Raw genomic sequence first — 20,002 nt, 5'->3', positions numbered from 1 at the left:
GAGACAAAGAGAGAATCTTAAAAGCACCAAGAGGAAAGGAACTCATAACATACAAGAAGATACCAGAGGATTTCTCAGCAAAACCTTCCAGGCCAGAAGGCAGTGGGATAATATATTTGAAGTGCTGAAAGGAAAAAACTGTCAACCAAGAATTTTTCATCTGGCAAAACTGTCTTTCAAAACTTAAGAAGAAATTAAGACATTCACTGACAAAAAAAAGCCAAGGGGATTCATTACCACTACACCTGCCCTACAAGGAGTGTTAAGGGGAATCCCTCAAGTTAAAATGAAAGGATGCCAGGCAATAACTCAAAGCCATGTGGAAATACAAAGTTCCCTGAAAATGATACATAGATAGGAACAAATATTAAAATAAGTAGTGTTGTTATTTTGTTCTACATGAGTTAAAAGACTAATGCATCAAAAACAACTATTAATCCTTATTTTTGGACACAGCATAGAAAGATGTAATTTGTAATATCAACAACTGAAAGGTGGTGAGAATAGGCTGTAGAGGACCAGGGTTTCTGCATCCCAATGAAATTCAGCTGTTATAAATTCAAATTTGAATGTTATGACTTTAGGATGTTAAATGCAATCCCCATGTAACCGAAAGGAAATGAAAAGTGAATTAAAACATTTAACCACACCCAAAAAAATCAAAAAACACAAAAGAAGATAATAATGCAGTGGGTGAAGGACAAAGTCCTATAAGGTATTATATATAGAAAACACATAGTCAATGGCAGATGTAAATCCCTTGTTATCAGTAATTACTTTAAATGTAAAATTAAACTCTCCAATCAAAAAGTAGAGATTGACAGAATGAATAAAAATTAAAATCCAACTATAGGCTGTCTACAAGAGTCACTTTAGATCCAAAGACATAAACAGCATGAAAGTGAAAACTAACCAAAAGTTGCCAAAGAGAGTGGGGTTGCTATATAAATACCTGAAAAAAGAGACTTTAAATTAAAAAAAAAAAAAGGTTAAAGAGAAAAAGAACATTATATACTAAATTATATATAAACATTTACATACCTAATAATAGACCCTCAAAATATACAAAGCAAAAACTGACAGATGTAAAAGATAGACAGTATTAAAATAATAGCTAGAGACTTCAATATTCAACTTTCAACAACAGAACAATCAGACAGGAAGATAACTAAGGAAATGGAATCCAATGACACAATAAATCAACTAGATCTAATAGATATATACGGAACACCATACCCAAGAGCAGAATACACATCCTCTTCAGGTGCACCTGGGACGCTCCCTAAGACAGAGCACAGATTTGTGGCTTAACATATAAAGCCACAAACCAAGTCTCAACAGACTTTAAAAGACAGGAAGCAAACAAAGAATCTTTGTTGACTATAATAGGATAAAGCTGGAAATCGATAGCAGCAGAAAAACTGGAAAATCCATAAATATGTGGGAAATTAACGCACTCTTAATCAATGAGTCAAAAAGGAAATCACAAGGAAAATTAGAAAATAAAAGTATTTCCTTCTTAAAGATAAAATTTAAATGAAAACACAACATACCAAAATGTATGGTATTCATTGAAAGCAGTGCTAAGAGGAAAGTTTATGGCTGTAAATGCCTGTATTTTAAAAAAGAAGAAAGAAGTCAAATCAACAATTTGACTTTACAACTTAAGAAACTAGAAAAAGAAAAAACAAACTAAAAGTGAGCAGAAGGACAGAAATAAAGATTAGAATGGAGACTAATAAAATAGAGGAGAGAAAAACAATCAAGTCAATGAAACAGTTTTTTAAAAAATTAACAAAATTGAAAAGATTGAGAAAGAGAAGACTCTACTTACTGAAACTGGAAATGAAAGTGGGGACATTACTATGAACTCTACAGAAATAAAAAGGATTATAAGAGAGTACTATGAATAGTTGTATGCACACAAACTGATAACACAGACGAAGGGAAAAAAGTTCTTAGAAATACAAAACCTACCAAGACTGAATCATGAAGAAATGGAGAATTGAAAAGATCTATAACTGATAAGGATACTGAATCCGTAATCAAAAACACCTTGACAAAAAAAGCCCGACCATATGACTTCATTAGTGAATTCTACCAAACATTGAAAGAACTTACATAAATGCTTCTCAAACTTTTCCAAAAAAACTGAAGGGCAGAGAATATTTCCTAGCCCATAGGAAGACATCTAAATTGGGAAGGCAGAAGTAATATTATCTCTCTCTGTTCATCAATACATGAACTTAAGTGTCCACTGAAGGATAAGGGAATAACAAAAATGTGGTATATATGTACAGTAGAAATTTATTTAGCCTTAGAGAGGAATGAAATTCTGATACATACTACAACATGGGTAAATCTTGAAGACATTATGCTGAGTGAAATAAGCCAGACACAAAAGGATAAATATTGTATGACTCTATTTATATAAAATACCTAAAATGGTCAAATACAAAGAGAGAGAAAGTAGAACAGTGGTGACCTGGGGCTTGGGGGAGGGGGGCTGGGAGTTACTGCGGATGGATGGTGGTGATGGTCATACATCAGTGTGAATATATTCAATACCACTGAACTGTGTGCGTAAAAACAGTAAATTTTATGTTATGTATATTTTACCATAATAAAATGAAAAATACTAGAAGACAGTGGAGCTGCATTACAACATAGTCAAGGGAAAGAAAGTATAAAAAAGGATTTTATGTCTAAGTTGTGCCTCAGATACACAGGCTCTGGATAGTTTTGAACTGGCACGAACACAGGGAATGTTTCCCTTTAGTCTCTTTGTCTTTATTTTTTTTTGAGGGGGGGGGGGGGGCTGCACCTGTGGCATATGGAGGTCCTCAGGCTAGAGGTCTCAAATCAGAGCTGTAGCTGCTGGCCTACACCACAGCCACAGCAACCCGAGATCCAAGCCGCGTCTGTGACCTACAACACAGCTCATGGCAAAGCTGGATCCTTAACACACTGAGTGAGTCAGGGATCGAACCCATGTCCTCATGGACACTAGTCAGGTTAGCTACCGCTAAGCCATGAGGGAAACTCCTCCCTTTAGTCTTTTTAAAGAGATCACGAGAAGAGAAAAAGCACACTACAGCGACTGGTGCTGAACTGTGCATATGCTCAACTGTGGACTAAACAACAAGGAGAGGAGAAGGAAGTGGAGCGGCCTAAGCTCAGGTGCTCTGAGGATGGAAAACAGGAGAGAAGGGGAATGAGGTAAGAGGGAGAGGATGTTCCCTGGCTGCTTGACATGTAAGGTCTGTGCATCAAAGCTCATCACCAAAGCCCATAGATCAAGTAATAGAAGTACTCACATCTTTAAAGTACAGAAGTATCAGGTAAGGTAATATTACTGATGAAAATCTGGTGTGAAAGGGAGGAGAAAACATTACTGTTTTCATTAACTACAGTAGGAAGTAAGTAGGTATTTTTTTTCTCTTTGAAGAGAAAGCCAGCCAAATGTTTTACACAAATTTACAATTATGACGGTGACCATCTGAACAAAAAATCATTGTTAAATTTCAGAAGAATACATGGAAAATGTCAGAGCAATCAGATCATATATAAAAAGACTTGAAAAATGATAATAAAGAAATAAGAGGAGTTCCTGCTGTGGTACAGTGGGTTAAGAATCCAACTGCAGTGGCTGGGATCATTGCAGAGGTACTGGTTCAATCCCTGGCCCAGCACAGTGGGTTAAAGGATCTGGCATTGCTGCAGCTGGGGCTCAGGTTCAATCTCTGGCCTGGGAAATTCCATATGCCTCGAGTGAGGCCATAAAAAAACAAAAAATAAAAGAAATAATCAGTGAAATTTTTAAAAAACTACCTCGGTTAAACTCTATGTAGGTACATTTGAACAGCAGATTAAATTAATAATTTTCTAGAAAAATAAAATTTACCAACATCACTCTCAAGGAAATATAAAATGTAAATAGATATATTCTTTTTTAATAGAAGAGATAGAAAAGAGTATTAAACACCACCTTCACCCTTTACTCCTGGCAAAAGCTCCAGGTCACTGAGATGTATGTATAAAAAGGTCCCAGTGGTTTCACAGGAGATTCCTACCAAACCATTTGTGAGCGTAAGATTGCAGTGCTATTTAATCCTGTTCCAGAGCACAGGAAAGGGGAAAACTTCCAAATTTGTTTTATTAAGCAAGTATCACTTTGACACCCAAATCTGACAAAGATTGCTTACGCAGACACATCAATGAAAACTATAGATCACTCTTGTTTGTCAATATCAAAGCCAAAATCCCAAATAAATTACTAGCATGTAAAATTACATATCATGACAATATATGGTTTATTCCAAAAGCGCAAGGACCATTTAGTAACAGGAAAATTCTTCACATCGGAAAGTCTCAGGAGGAAACGTGTATGAGCAGCTATCTCTCCAAGTTTTTAAAGGAATTTACCAAAATTCAACAATCATTATTGATAAAAACATTTAATTAAGAAACTGATTGCTGTGTTCCTTAATATGGAAAAAGAACTCTATTTTAGTCTGAAAATCATCTTCATGCTTATCAGGGAAGCACTAGAGACATTTCTGAACAAAGGGATGCCCCAAATCAGCACCATTATTCATTATGGACTTCCCTGTCCCACTTGGGCCTACGCCAGCAAAATGAGACAAGAGAAAGACGTGAGAAAGGCAATGTCTGGGAAATTGACATGGTCATTATTGCAGATGATGGTAAACTCAGAGAACTGTGAGAATCAAGGGACAGACTCCAACAAAAACAAGAAAATTTAGTACATTATGGGAGTACAAAAGTCAAAGACTGAAACCACCAAAGCCTTCCTGTGCATAGAAAATCACCAGCTAGAAGATACAATGGAAGAGCCCATTTACTTTAATCAAATTCCGATGAAAACATTTAAGAAATGTGCAAGACTTGCATGAGGAAAATATTTGATAATATATTTTGTTGGTATTGAGAAATGGGTATCCTCAAAAGTTATCGGAAAGCATGTAAATCAGTATATTGTGTATGCAGGGTTATTAAAATGACAAATGCACATCCCCTGTCCATCAGCCTTTCCACTTTTGGAAATTTATCCTACAGACCTATTAACACATGTGCAGAATGATCTATATACATGGATATTCATGGCAGCATCGTTTGTAACAACGAAAGCCTGGAGAAGTCTACATGTCCACAATGGAGGGCCAGTTACGGCACGGGGCAACGCCAAGGCGATGGGACTGACTGTGGGGCTGTAACACTGCTCTCTAGACTCTCAGAAAAGGCTCCCCAAGTGCAAACAGGGACACACCTAGGATATATCTCTGGATGAAAAATATTCAAGTGAGGAGTTCCCTTTGTGCCTCAGCAGGTTAAGGACCATCGGGTTGTCTCCCTGAGGATGTGGGTTTGATCCTTGGCCTCGCTCAGTGGGTTAAGGATCTGCTGTTGCCGCAAGCTGAGGCATAAGTCGTAGATGCAGCTCGGATCTGGCGTTGTTGAGGCTGTGGCACAGGCTGGCAGCTGCAGCTCCAATTCAACCCCTAGCCTGGGAACTTCCATATACTGTGGGTGTGACCATAAAAAATTTAAAAATTAAAAATATTCAAGCGAGGACATGCATAGGCATGATGCACTATGTTATAAAAAGGAGGTGAGGATAAGAAAAAATATTTATATTTTCTGGTGTATGCACAGAGAAGCTCCAGAAGAACACACCAAAGACTAATAATGGTTGAGGGGGAGTCCTGTGCAGATAGAGTGGCTGGGGAAGTTCACTCTGCACCTTTTTATATATTTTAAGATTTTTATACCATGTGAATATACTACCTAGTCAAGAATTCAAAATGCAAAAGAAGGACTAAGATAGTTATGTTTTGTGACTTGCTTTACCATAGTACCTATAAAATATGGTTCCTCCCTTATCCTATTTCTTTCTTTCTTTTTTTTTTTCTTTTGCTTTTTAGGGCTGCACCCCTGCATATGAAGTTTCCCAGTGAATCAAAGCTATGGCTGCCAGCCTACCTCAGAGCCACAGCTACACAGGATCCGAGCCGTGTCTGCAACCTACACCACAGCTCACTGCAACCCAATGAGTGAGGCCAGGGATTGAATCCACAACCTCATGGTTCCTAGTCAGATTCGTTTCCGCTGCGCCATTTAGGAAAAGAGCATAAGCACACAGGGTCCTTCTTTTATCTCAGTGGCTGAGTGGTCAGGGGCTCTATCCTTGCAGTCTGATGACAGGGACCTGCCCCTGCAGTACCCAGGTCTCTGTACCGACTCACCCTGTGGAACCACCTGCCCCTCTTCCTCACTGGAAGGCTGTGGCCTTGCCCAGGTGTGGTTTCTGCCATAACGGGGGCGTAAGGAGGGTTCCTCTGCATCTGACCCAGAGATGTGTGTGGCTCCTGGATAAGGAGAGGATCTAAGATGGTGCAAATGTCTCTCCAGACACTCGGATTCTGTGCAAATTCTCCAGGTAGGTACTGTTACTGTCAGGCCAATGCATTTAGAAACCTGAACTTAAGTCCAAGGTCAGCAGTTAGTCTGCGTGTTCTCTGATTGACACGAACCATTTCAGTCAAGTAAACCTCTCCTATTTCTACAGACTTTCCTTTGTTTGTTTTTTTAACATATCTCTATTAAATTAAGGTTAAATCCAAAGAAAATGTTTTATACAAAATGCTGGGGGAAATCAGCTAAAATATTCATCCTAAGGGTTAAATCTAGGTTTGGAGGCAGAACAGTTACAGGGCTTCTATCAGTGACAGGACAGCTGCACGAGTCACGGCAGGGAGATGGGCAAACTACAGGCGAAGGGTGAAGCCCTTGTGGTCAAGGCCAAGGACAGCTCTCCAGGAGGCCCTCCATCCACTGGGCCTCTCCGACTCACATCACAAGCTTGGGTTTCCAAAGTACAGACGAGACGAGACAGGGTTTTAGAAGCCAATTTAAGTATGCTATGCAAAGATTCTTCACCCATCCCCCATCTTTAACATTTAAATTGATTTAACTTCTATTCTTCATCAAAACTAAGAACAAGGTTGCCCACCATCTCTTGCATGAGTCAGCCATGAGCCTAAGAATTTCAGTTAGTTCCTCAGTCATGTTTAATCAGGAAGTTTTAGAGTGCAGTCAGGGCCTCCACGAGAGTCCTGATTTCCGGCTCTGCAGAGTCGGCATTGATTCTCCAGCCTCATCATGATTTCCACAACTCTTTTACATTCTAGTTATGACTATTCAAGCAAGGGTTCTTTCTGGTTTTTTTTTTTTTTTTGAAAATGGTAAATTGAAAGCAATACACTTCTGATTAAGAAGAGCCTACTTTCTCTTTATAAGACAGGCATTAAAATTTAAAAGCCAGAACACGAAATAAGTGCTAATGAAAATGTCAGCAAGTGAGAGTTTAGGTTTTAAAATGTTACTAATCTAATAAGAAACACAGGCTGGATGTGAAGGGTCCAGTGTCTTATGCCCTTGAAACACCCTTCAAATGTCACATAAAAATCATTCGTGATTCATTTGTATCTGTGATGACAAATCACTAAAAAAAAAAAAAAGTCAAATCTGAATAAGTCCAATAGGAAAGCAGCCTGTCTAAAGCTGGTTGAGTGGGTTCTCCAGCCACAGCCGCCTGGTTGAAGCCTGAATACTGCACAGTTTCTCTTGTAAGACAGATCTGCTTTCAATCTGTGTTTCTTCAATTTTTATCAGCGTTGGCCTAGATTTCCAAAGCTGAGCAAAGATGGAAATATTCTCTTCCCCCTTTAACCCATCTGTCTCCTTTTATTTACGTAATAGAGTATTTTTTCCCCTGAATAATGCTAACTTTTTTTTAAAGCCAAAATGAAAGTAAAATAAAGGGAAATGAAGGATCTTCTCTTGGGACTTAGGGCCTCCTGAGGAGTCTAGATTTCATGAATGCTGGCAGGAGGGGAGACCCTGCAGCACCAAGGCCATTTCTCCAAGGAGCCACCAGCTTAGGCTCTCACTTCTCAGGTGACTAGTGACTCTCCCAAAGACAGAATGAAGGAATCTTCCTGAAAGCCTGCTGATGCTGGCCTCCTCATTCCAAAGGGAGGACAAGTATGTTGCTAAGTGCCAGCACGGGAAGTGTGTACAGATATGCGGGCTCTGTTGTTGTTACTGACGCCAACAGAAGAATTTATCAAGTTAATGGTGTCTCATTGAGGGAATGGAAAAGGATATTATCAGTAAGAAATGACTGCTAAAGAAGACTTAATTACTACTATATGTATTTTTAATGCTGGCTGAAAATACACAGGAAGACAAGCTAAGTGGCATGTGACAAGTCCTCATTTAGCCTGTCAGCCCTAATAGCATATTTAGGAAGACACACAAAAAATTAAAGAGATCAAGCAGATTTCCCTCGTCATCCCAAATAATTATAGTATTTGCTGGTGAGATCAAGGTTTTGGCAGGCAGATCCTGACAAAGATAGTTCTATCAAATGAAAATTAGGAGTGGGGCCAGTGACAAGCCAGCGTGCAGAGGAACTGATTTGTCTGTATTCTGATATTTCCATTCTCATATTTCCACTTCACCAAGGACTTTTTACTTCCTACTCAATCTATTCAAACTCCCCTCCCCTCCCCACGTATCTACCCTTTTGAGGCAGCAACACAGCAAATCCTAGGGTCTGCCTGCCTCACCTCCAATGAGCAAGTACTTACAGCTCCTGATACAGGGGCTGAGTAGAAACACAACAGCAAGTGCTGTTATTCTAGGCAATAACCCAGAAGACCGCCACTAGGATCACGCTGAGATCACCTGACACCGGCTTTGATGACTAAGATTCCCCCAAAGAAAGAAGAATGCATGTTTGCCCTGATCCTGATTCCTATCTGAAAACCTGTTTCTCTCCTTTTTGCTATAAAACTCCCCAGAATTCTTCCCAAAGGGGGGCAAAGTCTTGAAGGCATTAGCCTGCCGTGGCCTCCTTTGCCTGGCAAAGCAATAAAACTATCTTTTTCTCCTTCACCCAAAATTCTGTCTCTGCATTTCTGTTAGGCACCTGTGGACAGAGGCTGAGTTTTGGCACCTTTGGGAGCCGCCAGCAAGCAGACAGTTTTTTTCCGATGTGCTAAGTCTCCAGTACCTGTGATAAGTGCAAGGTAGGTACGGGTGGCCTCAGTTTTCTGCAGATCAGGGAGGCCTTCCTGGTGGAGATGGTGGCCTGCTGAGAACTGAAGTGGGGGCAGGGCCTCAGGCAGAGAGGCCTCCATGCAGAGCAGGGGGGTGGAGGCTGGAAGGCAGAGGAGTCGAGATGCCCAGGGCCCCTGCACCCCCGGGCAGGGCTGAGGCACAGGGTGAGGGCAGGCAGACGGCCCCAGGGACCACCACAGGCCCCTAGGCATCTGGTATCGGGTGAGAATATGCTTCACAGGGTCCTGTCCTGCCCATGTGAGAAAGTGGGCAAAAAGAAAGAAGGTAACACTACACACACTGGATGTCCTCAACAGAAGGCTGAGGTTTTTTTCCCCTTGGAAAAATATTTCAAAAGCTGATGTTGAAAGAAACATGTAAAATGGACTTAAGGCAGTTTAAATTCAAAGGGACAGCTCTGGGCCTGCTGGTGATGGGGATACTTCTGGCAAGGGACAGTGATACACTAGCCCTGCAGCAGCCCTGGGAAGAGGGAGACAACCTATTCTGGACCCTGGCACTGAGTCCCAGGGTGGCAACCATGGAAGTTTGTCAACTTTTTCTAGATTTTACCCTGAAACTGAAAATGATGAATACACCCTGTGTGACAAAACACTGTCCATTTAACACATTTCCTGAATTGTGTAGGAACTGAACTAAGGGCAGGAACTCAGAAGGGAAGACAATGCGGGACGATGTGGTGCTACCCGGTATCACCTGAGCAGGAACCCCAAAACTTCTGGGGGCACAGGAGGGAGCAATGGATGCTGGGGTGGTGTGCAGAAGGCAGCTGAAAGAGGCTGAGGGCTGAGATGATGGAAACACCCCGTCTTGCACCCCAGACCAGCCCTACTGCATCTCAGTCTCTGGGAAGGGGGGGCTGGGAACAGGATTTTCTTCCTGATGTTCCAGAGGTTTTCTTATGCACATCAGGAATTAAGAGCCTCCGTTTTAAGAGATGAGTAGATGAAAAAAGGGAATGGGGTAGAGGTGATGTCATGAGGCTAGGACTTGATGAGGGTGGTGCATTGAGACCTGGATGCAGAGGGAGAGGGGGCTGGGCAGCTGGAACCCAGCCTGGCTGTGCCAACCCTTGGCTGCTGGGCACAGGGCAGTGATTCCGACCTTAGCTACAGGTCCAAATGGCCCATGGGAGTGAAAAATGTACATGTGTATGGCTTCATTTACAGAATTTCCAAATTATCTCCTGGGTGAGGCCTAAGCATGAGTATTTAAGTAAAAAGGTTACACAGGTGTAGAGAGGGGTAAGGACCACTGCATGGGGCTATGCAGAGCCATGGGAAGTTCCAAAGCAAAGAAGCACACCTGGATCTTCTTCCCTTCAAATAGAAGGCTGATACGCAACAGTGGTAGTTTCTAGAAAGGCTAGGTTACCACTGACTATTTACTACAGAATTTAGTGGCATCTACTACATCTAAAAGTGAGAAGAGAGAATTCCTGTTTGGGGAGCATGCAATGTGATTCATAAAAAGTGCTGAAACAGGAAAAAGCCCCAGCATTTCCTCCCCGCCCTGAATTCTGAGGGCAAATTGGAATTTGTATTTCCTGTAAACAAATCACATCTAAGTACTTACCCAGGAACATTGATTCTTAGCTAACTGGCTAATCCTTTAGGGAACCTCAAACCACTGATAAGTCTCTGCTCAAAGAGTGAAGGTTTGGAAAATATCTCAGAGCAAAGGTTCTGATTAGCAATGCTGAAGAGGGAGGGTTGAAGGATTCCAGCAAAGTTGCCTAAAGCTGCACAAGTTAATTAATGATTTAACCTTTGCTCAGGGATCCCTAACCAACCAAATCAACTTTTTGGGATTCTGAAAGTGATGCAGAAGTGGGTGGTAGAAATTTCATATTATCTCTTAGGATTAAAGTATTGAGATATTTTAATTCTTCTTCTTCTCTCTCTCTCTCTCTCTTTTTTTTTTTTTTTTTTTGGCTATGCCCAAAGCATGTGAAATTTCCTGGGCTAGGGATTGAACCTCGCACCCAGCAGTGACCTGAGCCATTGCAGTGGCAAAGCCGGATCCTTAACCCGCTGCACCACAAGAGAACTCCATTAAGTGCTCAGATACCATAGATCACCAACAACATGAAGACACAGCTCTTCTCCCAAGGAAATGAAAACTAACACATGGCTAGTACCTATACAGTGTTTGATCAGAACAATATTTCATAGCATGTCTTCAAATACATTGCACAGATAGCACAGATTTTATACTTTGAAAATGTCCCTAAATATCGCAGGCTGGGGAAGCTGAGGTCCAGGGAAGGGCAGCTTATGGTGTAATATTATGCAGAATCAAACTTGTGGATGAATAAAGATGCTCGGTGCTAGTAAATCTCTGCAAGAAGGCGGCAGTGCAAACAGTCCCCTCGGGTTGTATTAAAAGGCGGTTTCTAGTATAAAGGCTGCCCCTTTGGTTTTTAATAATTTATTATGGTTTAATGGAGGTACATTATAAATTATATATCAGGCCATAGTTCAGAAAATTCCCTCACGTAGACCCAGGCTGAAGCTGTAATTTTAGTCACATTCAAGAAATAGATTCTTTTTTCCTCATTTGTCTTCAGGTGCATTGATTCAAGAAGCATTGAATAAACACATTCACATTGATTCCAATTGCAGAACAGCTGGTCTCTGCTGGGCACTCCTAGGTGCCATGCTTGGCATTTGTCATCCAAGTCTCTCATTTAACTCTCCCTACAGTTTTGTCAAGTGAGGTGTTACCTTCACTTTTCTAGGGAAGGAAATTAAGGTTCAGGGAAGATAGGTCATTTATCTGAGATGAAAAGGCTAATCAGCGGCAGAGCCAAGTCCAAAGCCGGGCCACCTTAAGTTGGCTCCTTCCACTTTTTATTTATTATTATTTTATTTTATTTTATTTTTTAGGGCCGCACCTGTGGTATATGGAGGTTCCCAGGCTAGGGGTCGAATTGGAACTGTAGCCACTGGCCTATGCCACAGCCACAGCAATGTGGGATCCAAGCTGCATCTGTGACCTAAACCACAACTCATGGCAACGTCAGATCCTTAACCCACTGAGCGAGGCCAGGGATTGAACCCGCATCCTCATGGATGCTAGTCAGGTTCATTAACCCGCTGAGTTACGATGGGAACTCCCTCCTTTCACTTTTAAAAGACAAATTCAAGTCTTCCGACAAAGTCAGCCACTCCCCGAGTTGTGCTAATCTGGATGGCTTGCGTGTTTCTGGGACTCTATCTATTATGTAGTAATCATTTACAAATTTTTCTTCTTCACAAAATTACGAGCTCCTTGAAAGCAGGATGCCCATCTTCCTGACCATCTCTGCAAGCCTGGGAACTGATTCATGCACTCAACTGTCTGCTAATCACTCCGTGAGGACTGGATCCGGGAATGAACAAGATGACCTGGTCCTTGAACCCTGGAGCTCACATTCCAGGGGAGATGGACATTAGGTCAGCTGTGGAGTATGATAAACGCTACAATGGCAAAGGTGCTGAATTACTGAGTTTATGAGACTAAAGACTCTATCCTACTAGGGGAAGGAGAAGGGAGCTGGTTCCCTTTAGTGGTGACAGTGACTGAAGAAGGAAGATGTCTTGGTTGAGGTGAGAGGTTGATTCTGACTTAGTCAGGGGTGGGTGGGGGGGAGAAGGTTCTGGGAGGAGGGAACAATCTGTGCAAAGGCAGGAGGCAAGAGGAAAGAGGAGAAGGAGGGCAGTGGAGAAGGACGGGGCTGCATATGGTCAAGGACCAGACTGGGAAAGTCCTTGACAGCTTATTATTCTAAGGTTACTGAATTCAAGCACTGAGTGATAAGATTAGGTTTGAGTTACTTTAACTACAAAGGGGAGAATGAACTACACAGAGGAGGAAGCAGAGGCAGGAAGCCCAGATAAGAACAGTCTCCTAGTCAAGATGAGAGGCTCTGGGCCTGTACAAGGGCAGTGGCAGCAAAGATGGAGAGAAGGCTCTGGATGCAGAATCAGCAGGTTCAGTTTCTAACTAGATAGAGGTGATGAGTGATGGAGAGGGGTCAAGGTTTCCAGCCTGGGTAACTGGAGAGACAGTGAGTGTTTTTCTGATTTAGGGTGGAAGACAGGATGATGAGCTTAGCTAAGGACTAGTTCTATGTCTGGAGTGGATGTGTGTACACCCAGAGGGAGGTCCAGAGTGGGAAGTTATCAGCTCTAAGACTGAGGGAGAGAAGAGAGCTCCCTGGAGCAGTATCTGAAGTCAGATAAAGGCAGACAGCACAGAACCCCAGAAGGAAGATGGGAGCAGAGAGAAGAAAGTCCAGGAGAGCACCATGCCCAGGAAGCCAAGGTACAGCTTCTCAAGAGGGTGGGAGTGATCCCACAGGGCCGAATTTTCCCCCACAGTCAGGCAGATGAAGCCCTGGAGATGGTCAATGTCTTTTCAGTGTGAGGTCAGGTGCACAGGGAAGAGGGCAGGGCTGGGGCCTTGGAGGGGGCAGAAGCCAGGCTGCTGTGGGAGAGGACGTAGCTGGAGGGCTCGGCAAGGCAAGGCCCATCTTGACCTCAGATCCCCTCACTGATATCCAGACCATGAAAAAACTGTGGTTTCCCCTTTACAACGTGTTTCCCATAGTTGTGGGGACGCTAACAGGTGTGTCTGCAGGGTCGAGTGCTGCCTGCTGAACAGACTCAGAAAAGGACAATGGAAAGGGAGTGGAGCAGACACAGAGCCAGGACTGTCGATCACTGGTGTGAAAAGACACCATTGGTGGTGGTGGGGGGGAATATCATGGCCTTTTCTGACCTGCAGTGGGAGCCTCCTGCCTTCAGAGCCCTCCCCAGGCTGAAGTGACTGAATAGAGATGTTGAGAGCATTTCTGGGCCATGAACAAAGGGGAGAATGCTGGTCTCAGAGTGTCTGTGGAATCTCATTGCAGATGCCTGGCAGTGAGCTGAGAATTAGAGCCGCCACGTGGTCCCCCTTTCCTGTGTGTTTTGATCCTGTCCCTCAGCTTCCTTGGCCTGATCCCCCGCCACCACCACCGCCCTTGTAATTACGCTCCCAGACATTCCCCTCCTTCGGGTAGACGTTTCTCTCAGATTTTGTAGGAAATTAAGATTCAGCATGTCCCAACTAGCCTTATTGTTTTCACCATAAAATCTATCTCCTTTAATATTTTCTATGTTTTGTGAGTAACATCACCATACCGTACACCTGGCTGCTAGAATTCTCAAGGTCAAGGTACCTGCTCTATTTCTTTATCCCCACATTACACTGGCCACATGTCCCTTCAAGTCACCCTCCATAGCATTAAGGGGTCCAGTCCCCAAATTCTCTGACTTCTCATCTTCACTTCTTCTTGCCTGGACCATGGGAAAGGTTGCCCTTGGGTGCGTGGTCTCGTTTTGCTCCCATTCATTAATCCTCTACAAGGTTTGTAAATTCATTGCTCAAAACCACAAATCTGATCATGCGCCTCCCATACGAGTTTATAAACTTTCAATGAGCCCTGGCTATCAGCAGCTTACAGTTGAAGCTCTTTAGCTTCGCTCCCGAAAGGCCTCTGCAAATCTACTTTTACTTCATCCCAACCATGTGCAGGGTGCGTGCTACCGACGTGCCTGAGTGATCATGTCTAGTCCCAGCAGCATCTTATGAGTTTGGTACCACGATGTTCTGTTGCTCCGTAGACATTAAGGAAGAAGGAGCTTGGTTAAGTGACCTGGTTTGGGATCACGAGGCTATGATGAGCCAGGAGTCCAAATCACAGTTGGTGCACTTCACCCTCTGTTGGGACAGCACAGCTCCTGCCTCCGTCATGTCTAGCCTGGTAACCATGCCCTCAGGCTTGCATCACGCCCTGATAAAACCAGGGTGTGGGATGCCAAGAGGACTTGGTGAAGTCACAGGTGCCTGGAGCTGGACGGGCTTCACGCAGGCAAGGCCCCACCCCGGGCACTGGTCCTGGGGTTCCCAGCACAGGTCCGGCTGTACTGACGCTCTATGAGGACTCATTTCTGAGGCTACACAGGCTGACTTAGACCAGAGCGGCTGCCCTGATTAGCTTTGGGGATGATGATAAAAACTGTAAAAATGAGAAGAGAGGAGAAGATGTTCTTCACATTTGACTGCACTGAATCTAGCTATGCAGAGAGATGAAAGCAAGCTCCATTTCTTATAGTCCCTCAGTGTCAAGTGGAAAAGGAAGTAAAAACCTACGCAAAATGAGTCCGCTTCTCTTTCCTTTTGGTAAAATGGAGACGATCCCAGGGAAATGTAGATAGAAATGACTGGTTTTCTGCGAAAGAATTTAGCTTTTTCAGAAATGAGAAAATAAGTCAATTAGGATTAAAGAAATCAACATGCAACAAGTATTTAAGAAGCACCACTTTTTGTCAAACCTGGCACTTTTTGCCAGGACCCTGTGGGAAATACTTAAAAATAAAAACAAAATAAAGTGGGGGGTTGACCTGTTAGAATTGCTTGGAAGAAGTATTAAAAGTAATTTTAACTGAAAACGAGTTTCATATAAAATGATAATAAACTGTGTGCCCAGAACATCTCCCAGGTCCTCAGTCTCAGGGGGATGTGATCCGTTCTCATTCACCAGGTGGAAAATGAGGCTCAGATCACTTAAGGCACTTGCCCAAGCTTGGATAATTTAAAAGTGGCAGATTTATGATCTGAATCCAAGTTGTTTCCTTTCCTACACAAAGCCAATGCAAAAACATCATCACTATGCTTTTTACACGTCTGCTATTCTCATTTTAAAAACTTAACCAGGGTGGCTTATTCATATCGTATTTCCTACATTGGAAAAAGTCACGTCGAGTTTCCAAATAAATGTACCTCTACTTTATGCAACTGAAAAACTGGCCGCGAAGCCACATTTTCTTCAGAGAGTGCTACATACCACAGATTGACAGGAACAAAATTCATTTCCTCATTTACATAAAATCGATAATTGTTCTCCCTATTTCTTTTAAAGTTGCTCTAAGTTCTTCCCCTTTATTTCTTCCTTCCTCCCTTCCTTCCTTTTTTCCTTTCTTTCTTTTTTTTAGGGCTGTACCCACAGCATATGGAAAGTCCCAGGCTAGGGGTTGAATTGGAGCGAGGCTGGGGATGGAACCCGCATCCTCATGGATGCTAGTCAGGTTCTTAACCTGCTGAGCCACAGTGGTAACTCCCAAGTTCTCCTTATTTCTTATTTGACAGTACACTTTTCAATGTTCACAACCACCCTGATTTGATTATTTTAAAGTTCAGATGGTCGTTTGTGGAATTCCTTAAAATGGGGCCTGTCTATGCATCTTCATATGGGATTAGTAATCACGGCACAGCTTGGGGTGTCCTAATTTTCCCTCCCCTACCATCCCCTCACAAACATTAACTGAGAGGCGGGCAATTTCCAAGCATGTTTATATTATAAAAACAGCATTTACATCTACATAAATAGCTTTCCTGGGCACAAAATACAAAATGAATCTATCACTGTTATTTCCTATTATATTCCAGGATATTGCCTTGCTAAATCGCAGTCCCTAAAACCCACAGAGAAAAAATAATACAAACCGCCTACCTTTTCCACTGCAAGGTACACGGGCTGAAACATGCCGTTACATAAATATGCCTCTGCTAATTAATTAGAGCTGGCCATATTCATTTTTCTAAAGTAAGAAATGAAACCAAATAGTGTAATTTACTTTTTTTTTGTCCTGCTCTAGTTGAAATTAAAAAAGGCCAGAATAAACTCAGCTGAAGAATGTTGCTTACAATTCTTTTTTTCTAATTTTTCAAATCAATGGGTATTAAAAAAACCCAACACCCTCATAGTCAGTGTGTTGTTGGTTTTACATGATAGGGCGGCTAATTAAAACTACTGCACATTCTGGCACATTCCAGTATTCAGTTTATGATTGTGAAAAGGTCACATACTTGAAAATAAAGTTTGGTACGCCTCCCGTATTTAGCTCAATAATCACAGAGCGTGTTTAAAAATAATTTCCAGTTCTCTCTTCCAAGCAGCTTCTTTTCATTTCCCTGTTTTCTCGTGACTGCTCATCAATCCACCTCTTTTCCTTGAGATGGTCAGACTTACTCAGGCCCTCCAAATGTCTTGGCAACCTGACAGTTTTGTGCAGGACATTAGAAAACAAGAATTCACATTTGATTCTTGTAAAAACAAAAGAAAATTCTAGAAAAATACCATTCCAGAACTAGGATACTCAGCTAAGATCCAAAAGGTATCAGTGGCATTGATCTTCCAGGTAAATGTGACAAAGAAAGAGACTTTTAAGTCGCTGCTCCTTGGTTAAGGAGAGAATGTCCCTGGCCTCTAGTTGGATGGTCTCTGGATGCATTCGGGGCATCCGTTGGTCCCATCTCCCATCCCAAGCCACCCCACCCCCAACACAACCGGAGCTTCATCTGATCTTTTCAAAATGAATCATAACCTCAGGACAAGCCTCCATCTTTTCATGCTATTTATGTCTGGTTAACCCATCAGGGTCAGCACATCCTCCAGTTTCTCCCACGTCTAGAAACACTCATTGCTTCATGCTTCCAAGCCTTTACTATATGTCGTTTCAAACTGCTCCTCGGTTTCAGGACTTCTGCTCCGTATCTTAAAATGTTGGTGGATACTCTGCCTCCTGTCTGTCCAAGGTCTGGTAGGCTAACGTTTGTTGGTTATGCAGCATAACTTACGTGATATCAGTCTGAGATAAACAAGGACTCAGGGACTTCACAGACTCAGCACGAGGTTGCTCACTTCTTACATGTGGCATTTTGCCTTCTCATGACCCTTTAATAGTCTTATACAGGGATGTAAGAACAGGCCGTCATTATATAAAAAGTATAGCTAGAACTGGAGACAATTACTAGTACTTGACTAGAGGAAAGGAAACGACTTGTTATACATAATTCAAAGGAAATCTTGGTGAGCCTGCCCTCTGCCTATTGTTTCAAACAGGGTTTACTTTCCTGTTAGAACACTCCCTAACACCATACACAAAAGTAAACTCAAAATGGATTAAAGACCTAAATATAAGACCGGATACTATAAAACTCTTAGAGGAAAACAGGCTGAACACTCTCCAACATAAACTGCAGCAATATCTTTTGAGATCCACCCCCTAGAAAAATGAACATAAAAGCAAAAGTAAACAAATAGGACCTAATTAAACTTAAAAGTTTTTGCTTAGCAAAGGAAGTCATAAAATAGTCAAAAAGACAACTTGCAGAATGGGAGAAAAATCTTTGCAAATGAAGCAACTTACAAGAGATTAATCTCCAAAGTATAAAGACAACTCATTTAGCTCAATATAAAACAAACAAACAAACAAAACAAAAACAGGCAACACAATCAAAAAGTGGGCAGAAGATCTAAATCAACATTTCTCCAAAGAAGACAGAGGGCCAAAACACACATGAAAAGATGCTCAACATCACCAATTATTAGAGAAAAACAAGTCAAAACTACAATGAGGTATCACCTCACAGCAGTCAGATGGTCATCATCAAAAACCTACAAACAGGAGTTCCCATCGTGGCTCAGTGGTTAACAAATCCAACTAGGAACCATGAGGTTGCACGTTCGATCCCTGGCCTTGCTCAGTGGGTTAAGGATCCCGCATTGCCGTGAGGTGTGGTGTAGGTTGCAGACGTGGCTCAGATCTGATGTTGCTGTGGCTATGGCATAGGCCGGCGGCTGCAGCTCAGACTGGACCCCTAGCCTGGGAACTTCCATATGCTGCAGGTGCAGCCCTAAAATAGCAAAAAAAAAAAAAAAGCCACCCCCCCCAAAAAAAATCTACAAACAATAAAATGCTGGAGAGGGTGTGGAGAAAAAGGAACCCCCCTACACTGTTGGTGGGAATGCAAATTGGTACAACCTCTATGGAGAACAGTATGGAGGTTCCTCAAAAACTAAATATAGAACTACCATATGATCCAGCAATCTCACTCCTGGGCATCTATCCAGAGAAAACTGTAATTCAAAAAGATATATGTAAGTTGCCTTTTTTGTTTTCTCTTTGATTTCCTTTCCTGTGCAAAAGTTTGTCAGTTTGATTAGGTCCCATTGGTTTATTTTTGCTTTTATTTCTGTTGCTTTGGGAGACTGACCTTAGAAAACACTTGTAAGGTTGATGTCAGAGAATGTTTTGCCTATGTTCTCTTCCAGGAGTTTGATGGTGTCCCGTCTTATACTTAAGTCTTTAAGCCATTTTGAGTTTATTTTTGAGCATGGTGTGAGGCTGTAGTCTAGTTGCCAAGGGGGAGAGGGAGGGAGTGGGATGGACTGGGAGCTTGGGGTTAATAGATGCAGACTATTGCCTTTGGAATGGATTAGCAATGAGATCCTGCTGTGTAGCACTGGGAACTATGTCTAGTCACTTATGATGGAGCATGATAATGTGAGAAAAAAGAATGTATACATGAATGCGTAATTGGGTCACCATGCTGTATAGTAGAAAAAAAAATAATGGGGAAATAAAAAAAATTAAAAAATAAAAATAGCATAGCAGAAAATTGGTGTAAAAAAAAAAGATATATGTATCCCAATGTCACTGCAGCATTATTTACATAGACAAGACATGGAAGCAAACTAAATTTCTATTGACAAGAGGAGTGGATAAAAAAGATGTGGTACATCTATACAATGGAATATTAGCCATAGAAAGAATGAGGTAATGCCATTTTCAGCAACAAAGATATTGTCATATTAAGTGAAGTAAATCAAAGACAAACATCGTATGATATCATTTATATGTGGAATCTAAAAAATGGATAAATCTAAAAAAGGATAAAAATGAACTTATTTGCACTGCAGAAACAGACTTTGACAACAAACTTATGGTTACCAAAGGGGCCA

The 20,002-nt window shown here is 41.9% G+C and overlaps 1 protein-coding gene across 1 annotated transcript in view; it reads right to left on the bottom strand.

Annotated features, from left to right (window-relative positions):
* The window catches only part of L3MBTL4 (L3MBTL histone methyl-lysine binding protein 4), a 243,846-nt gene that overhangs the window by 42,128 nt on the left and 181,716 nt on the right, over window positions 1-20,002 (bottom strand). Inside the window, 1 exon segment of the mRNA XM_053743522.1 lies at window positions 1,797-1,826. Coding sequence (XP_053599497.1) covers window positions 1,797-1,826 — 30 coding nt within the window.

Source organism: Phacochoerus africanus, chromosome 8 (genome assembly GCF_016906955.1).
Source record: "Phacochoerus africanus isolate WHEZ1 chromosome 8, ROS_Pafr_v1, whole genome shotgun sequence".
Taxonomy (NCBI): domain Eukaryota; kingdom Metazoa; phylum Chordata; class Mammalia; order Artiodactyla; family Suidae; genus Phacochoerus; species Phacochoerus africanus.
This window is presented reverse-complemented; position numbering and strand designations above follow the sequence as displayed.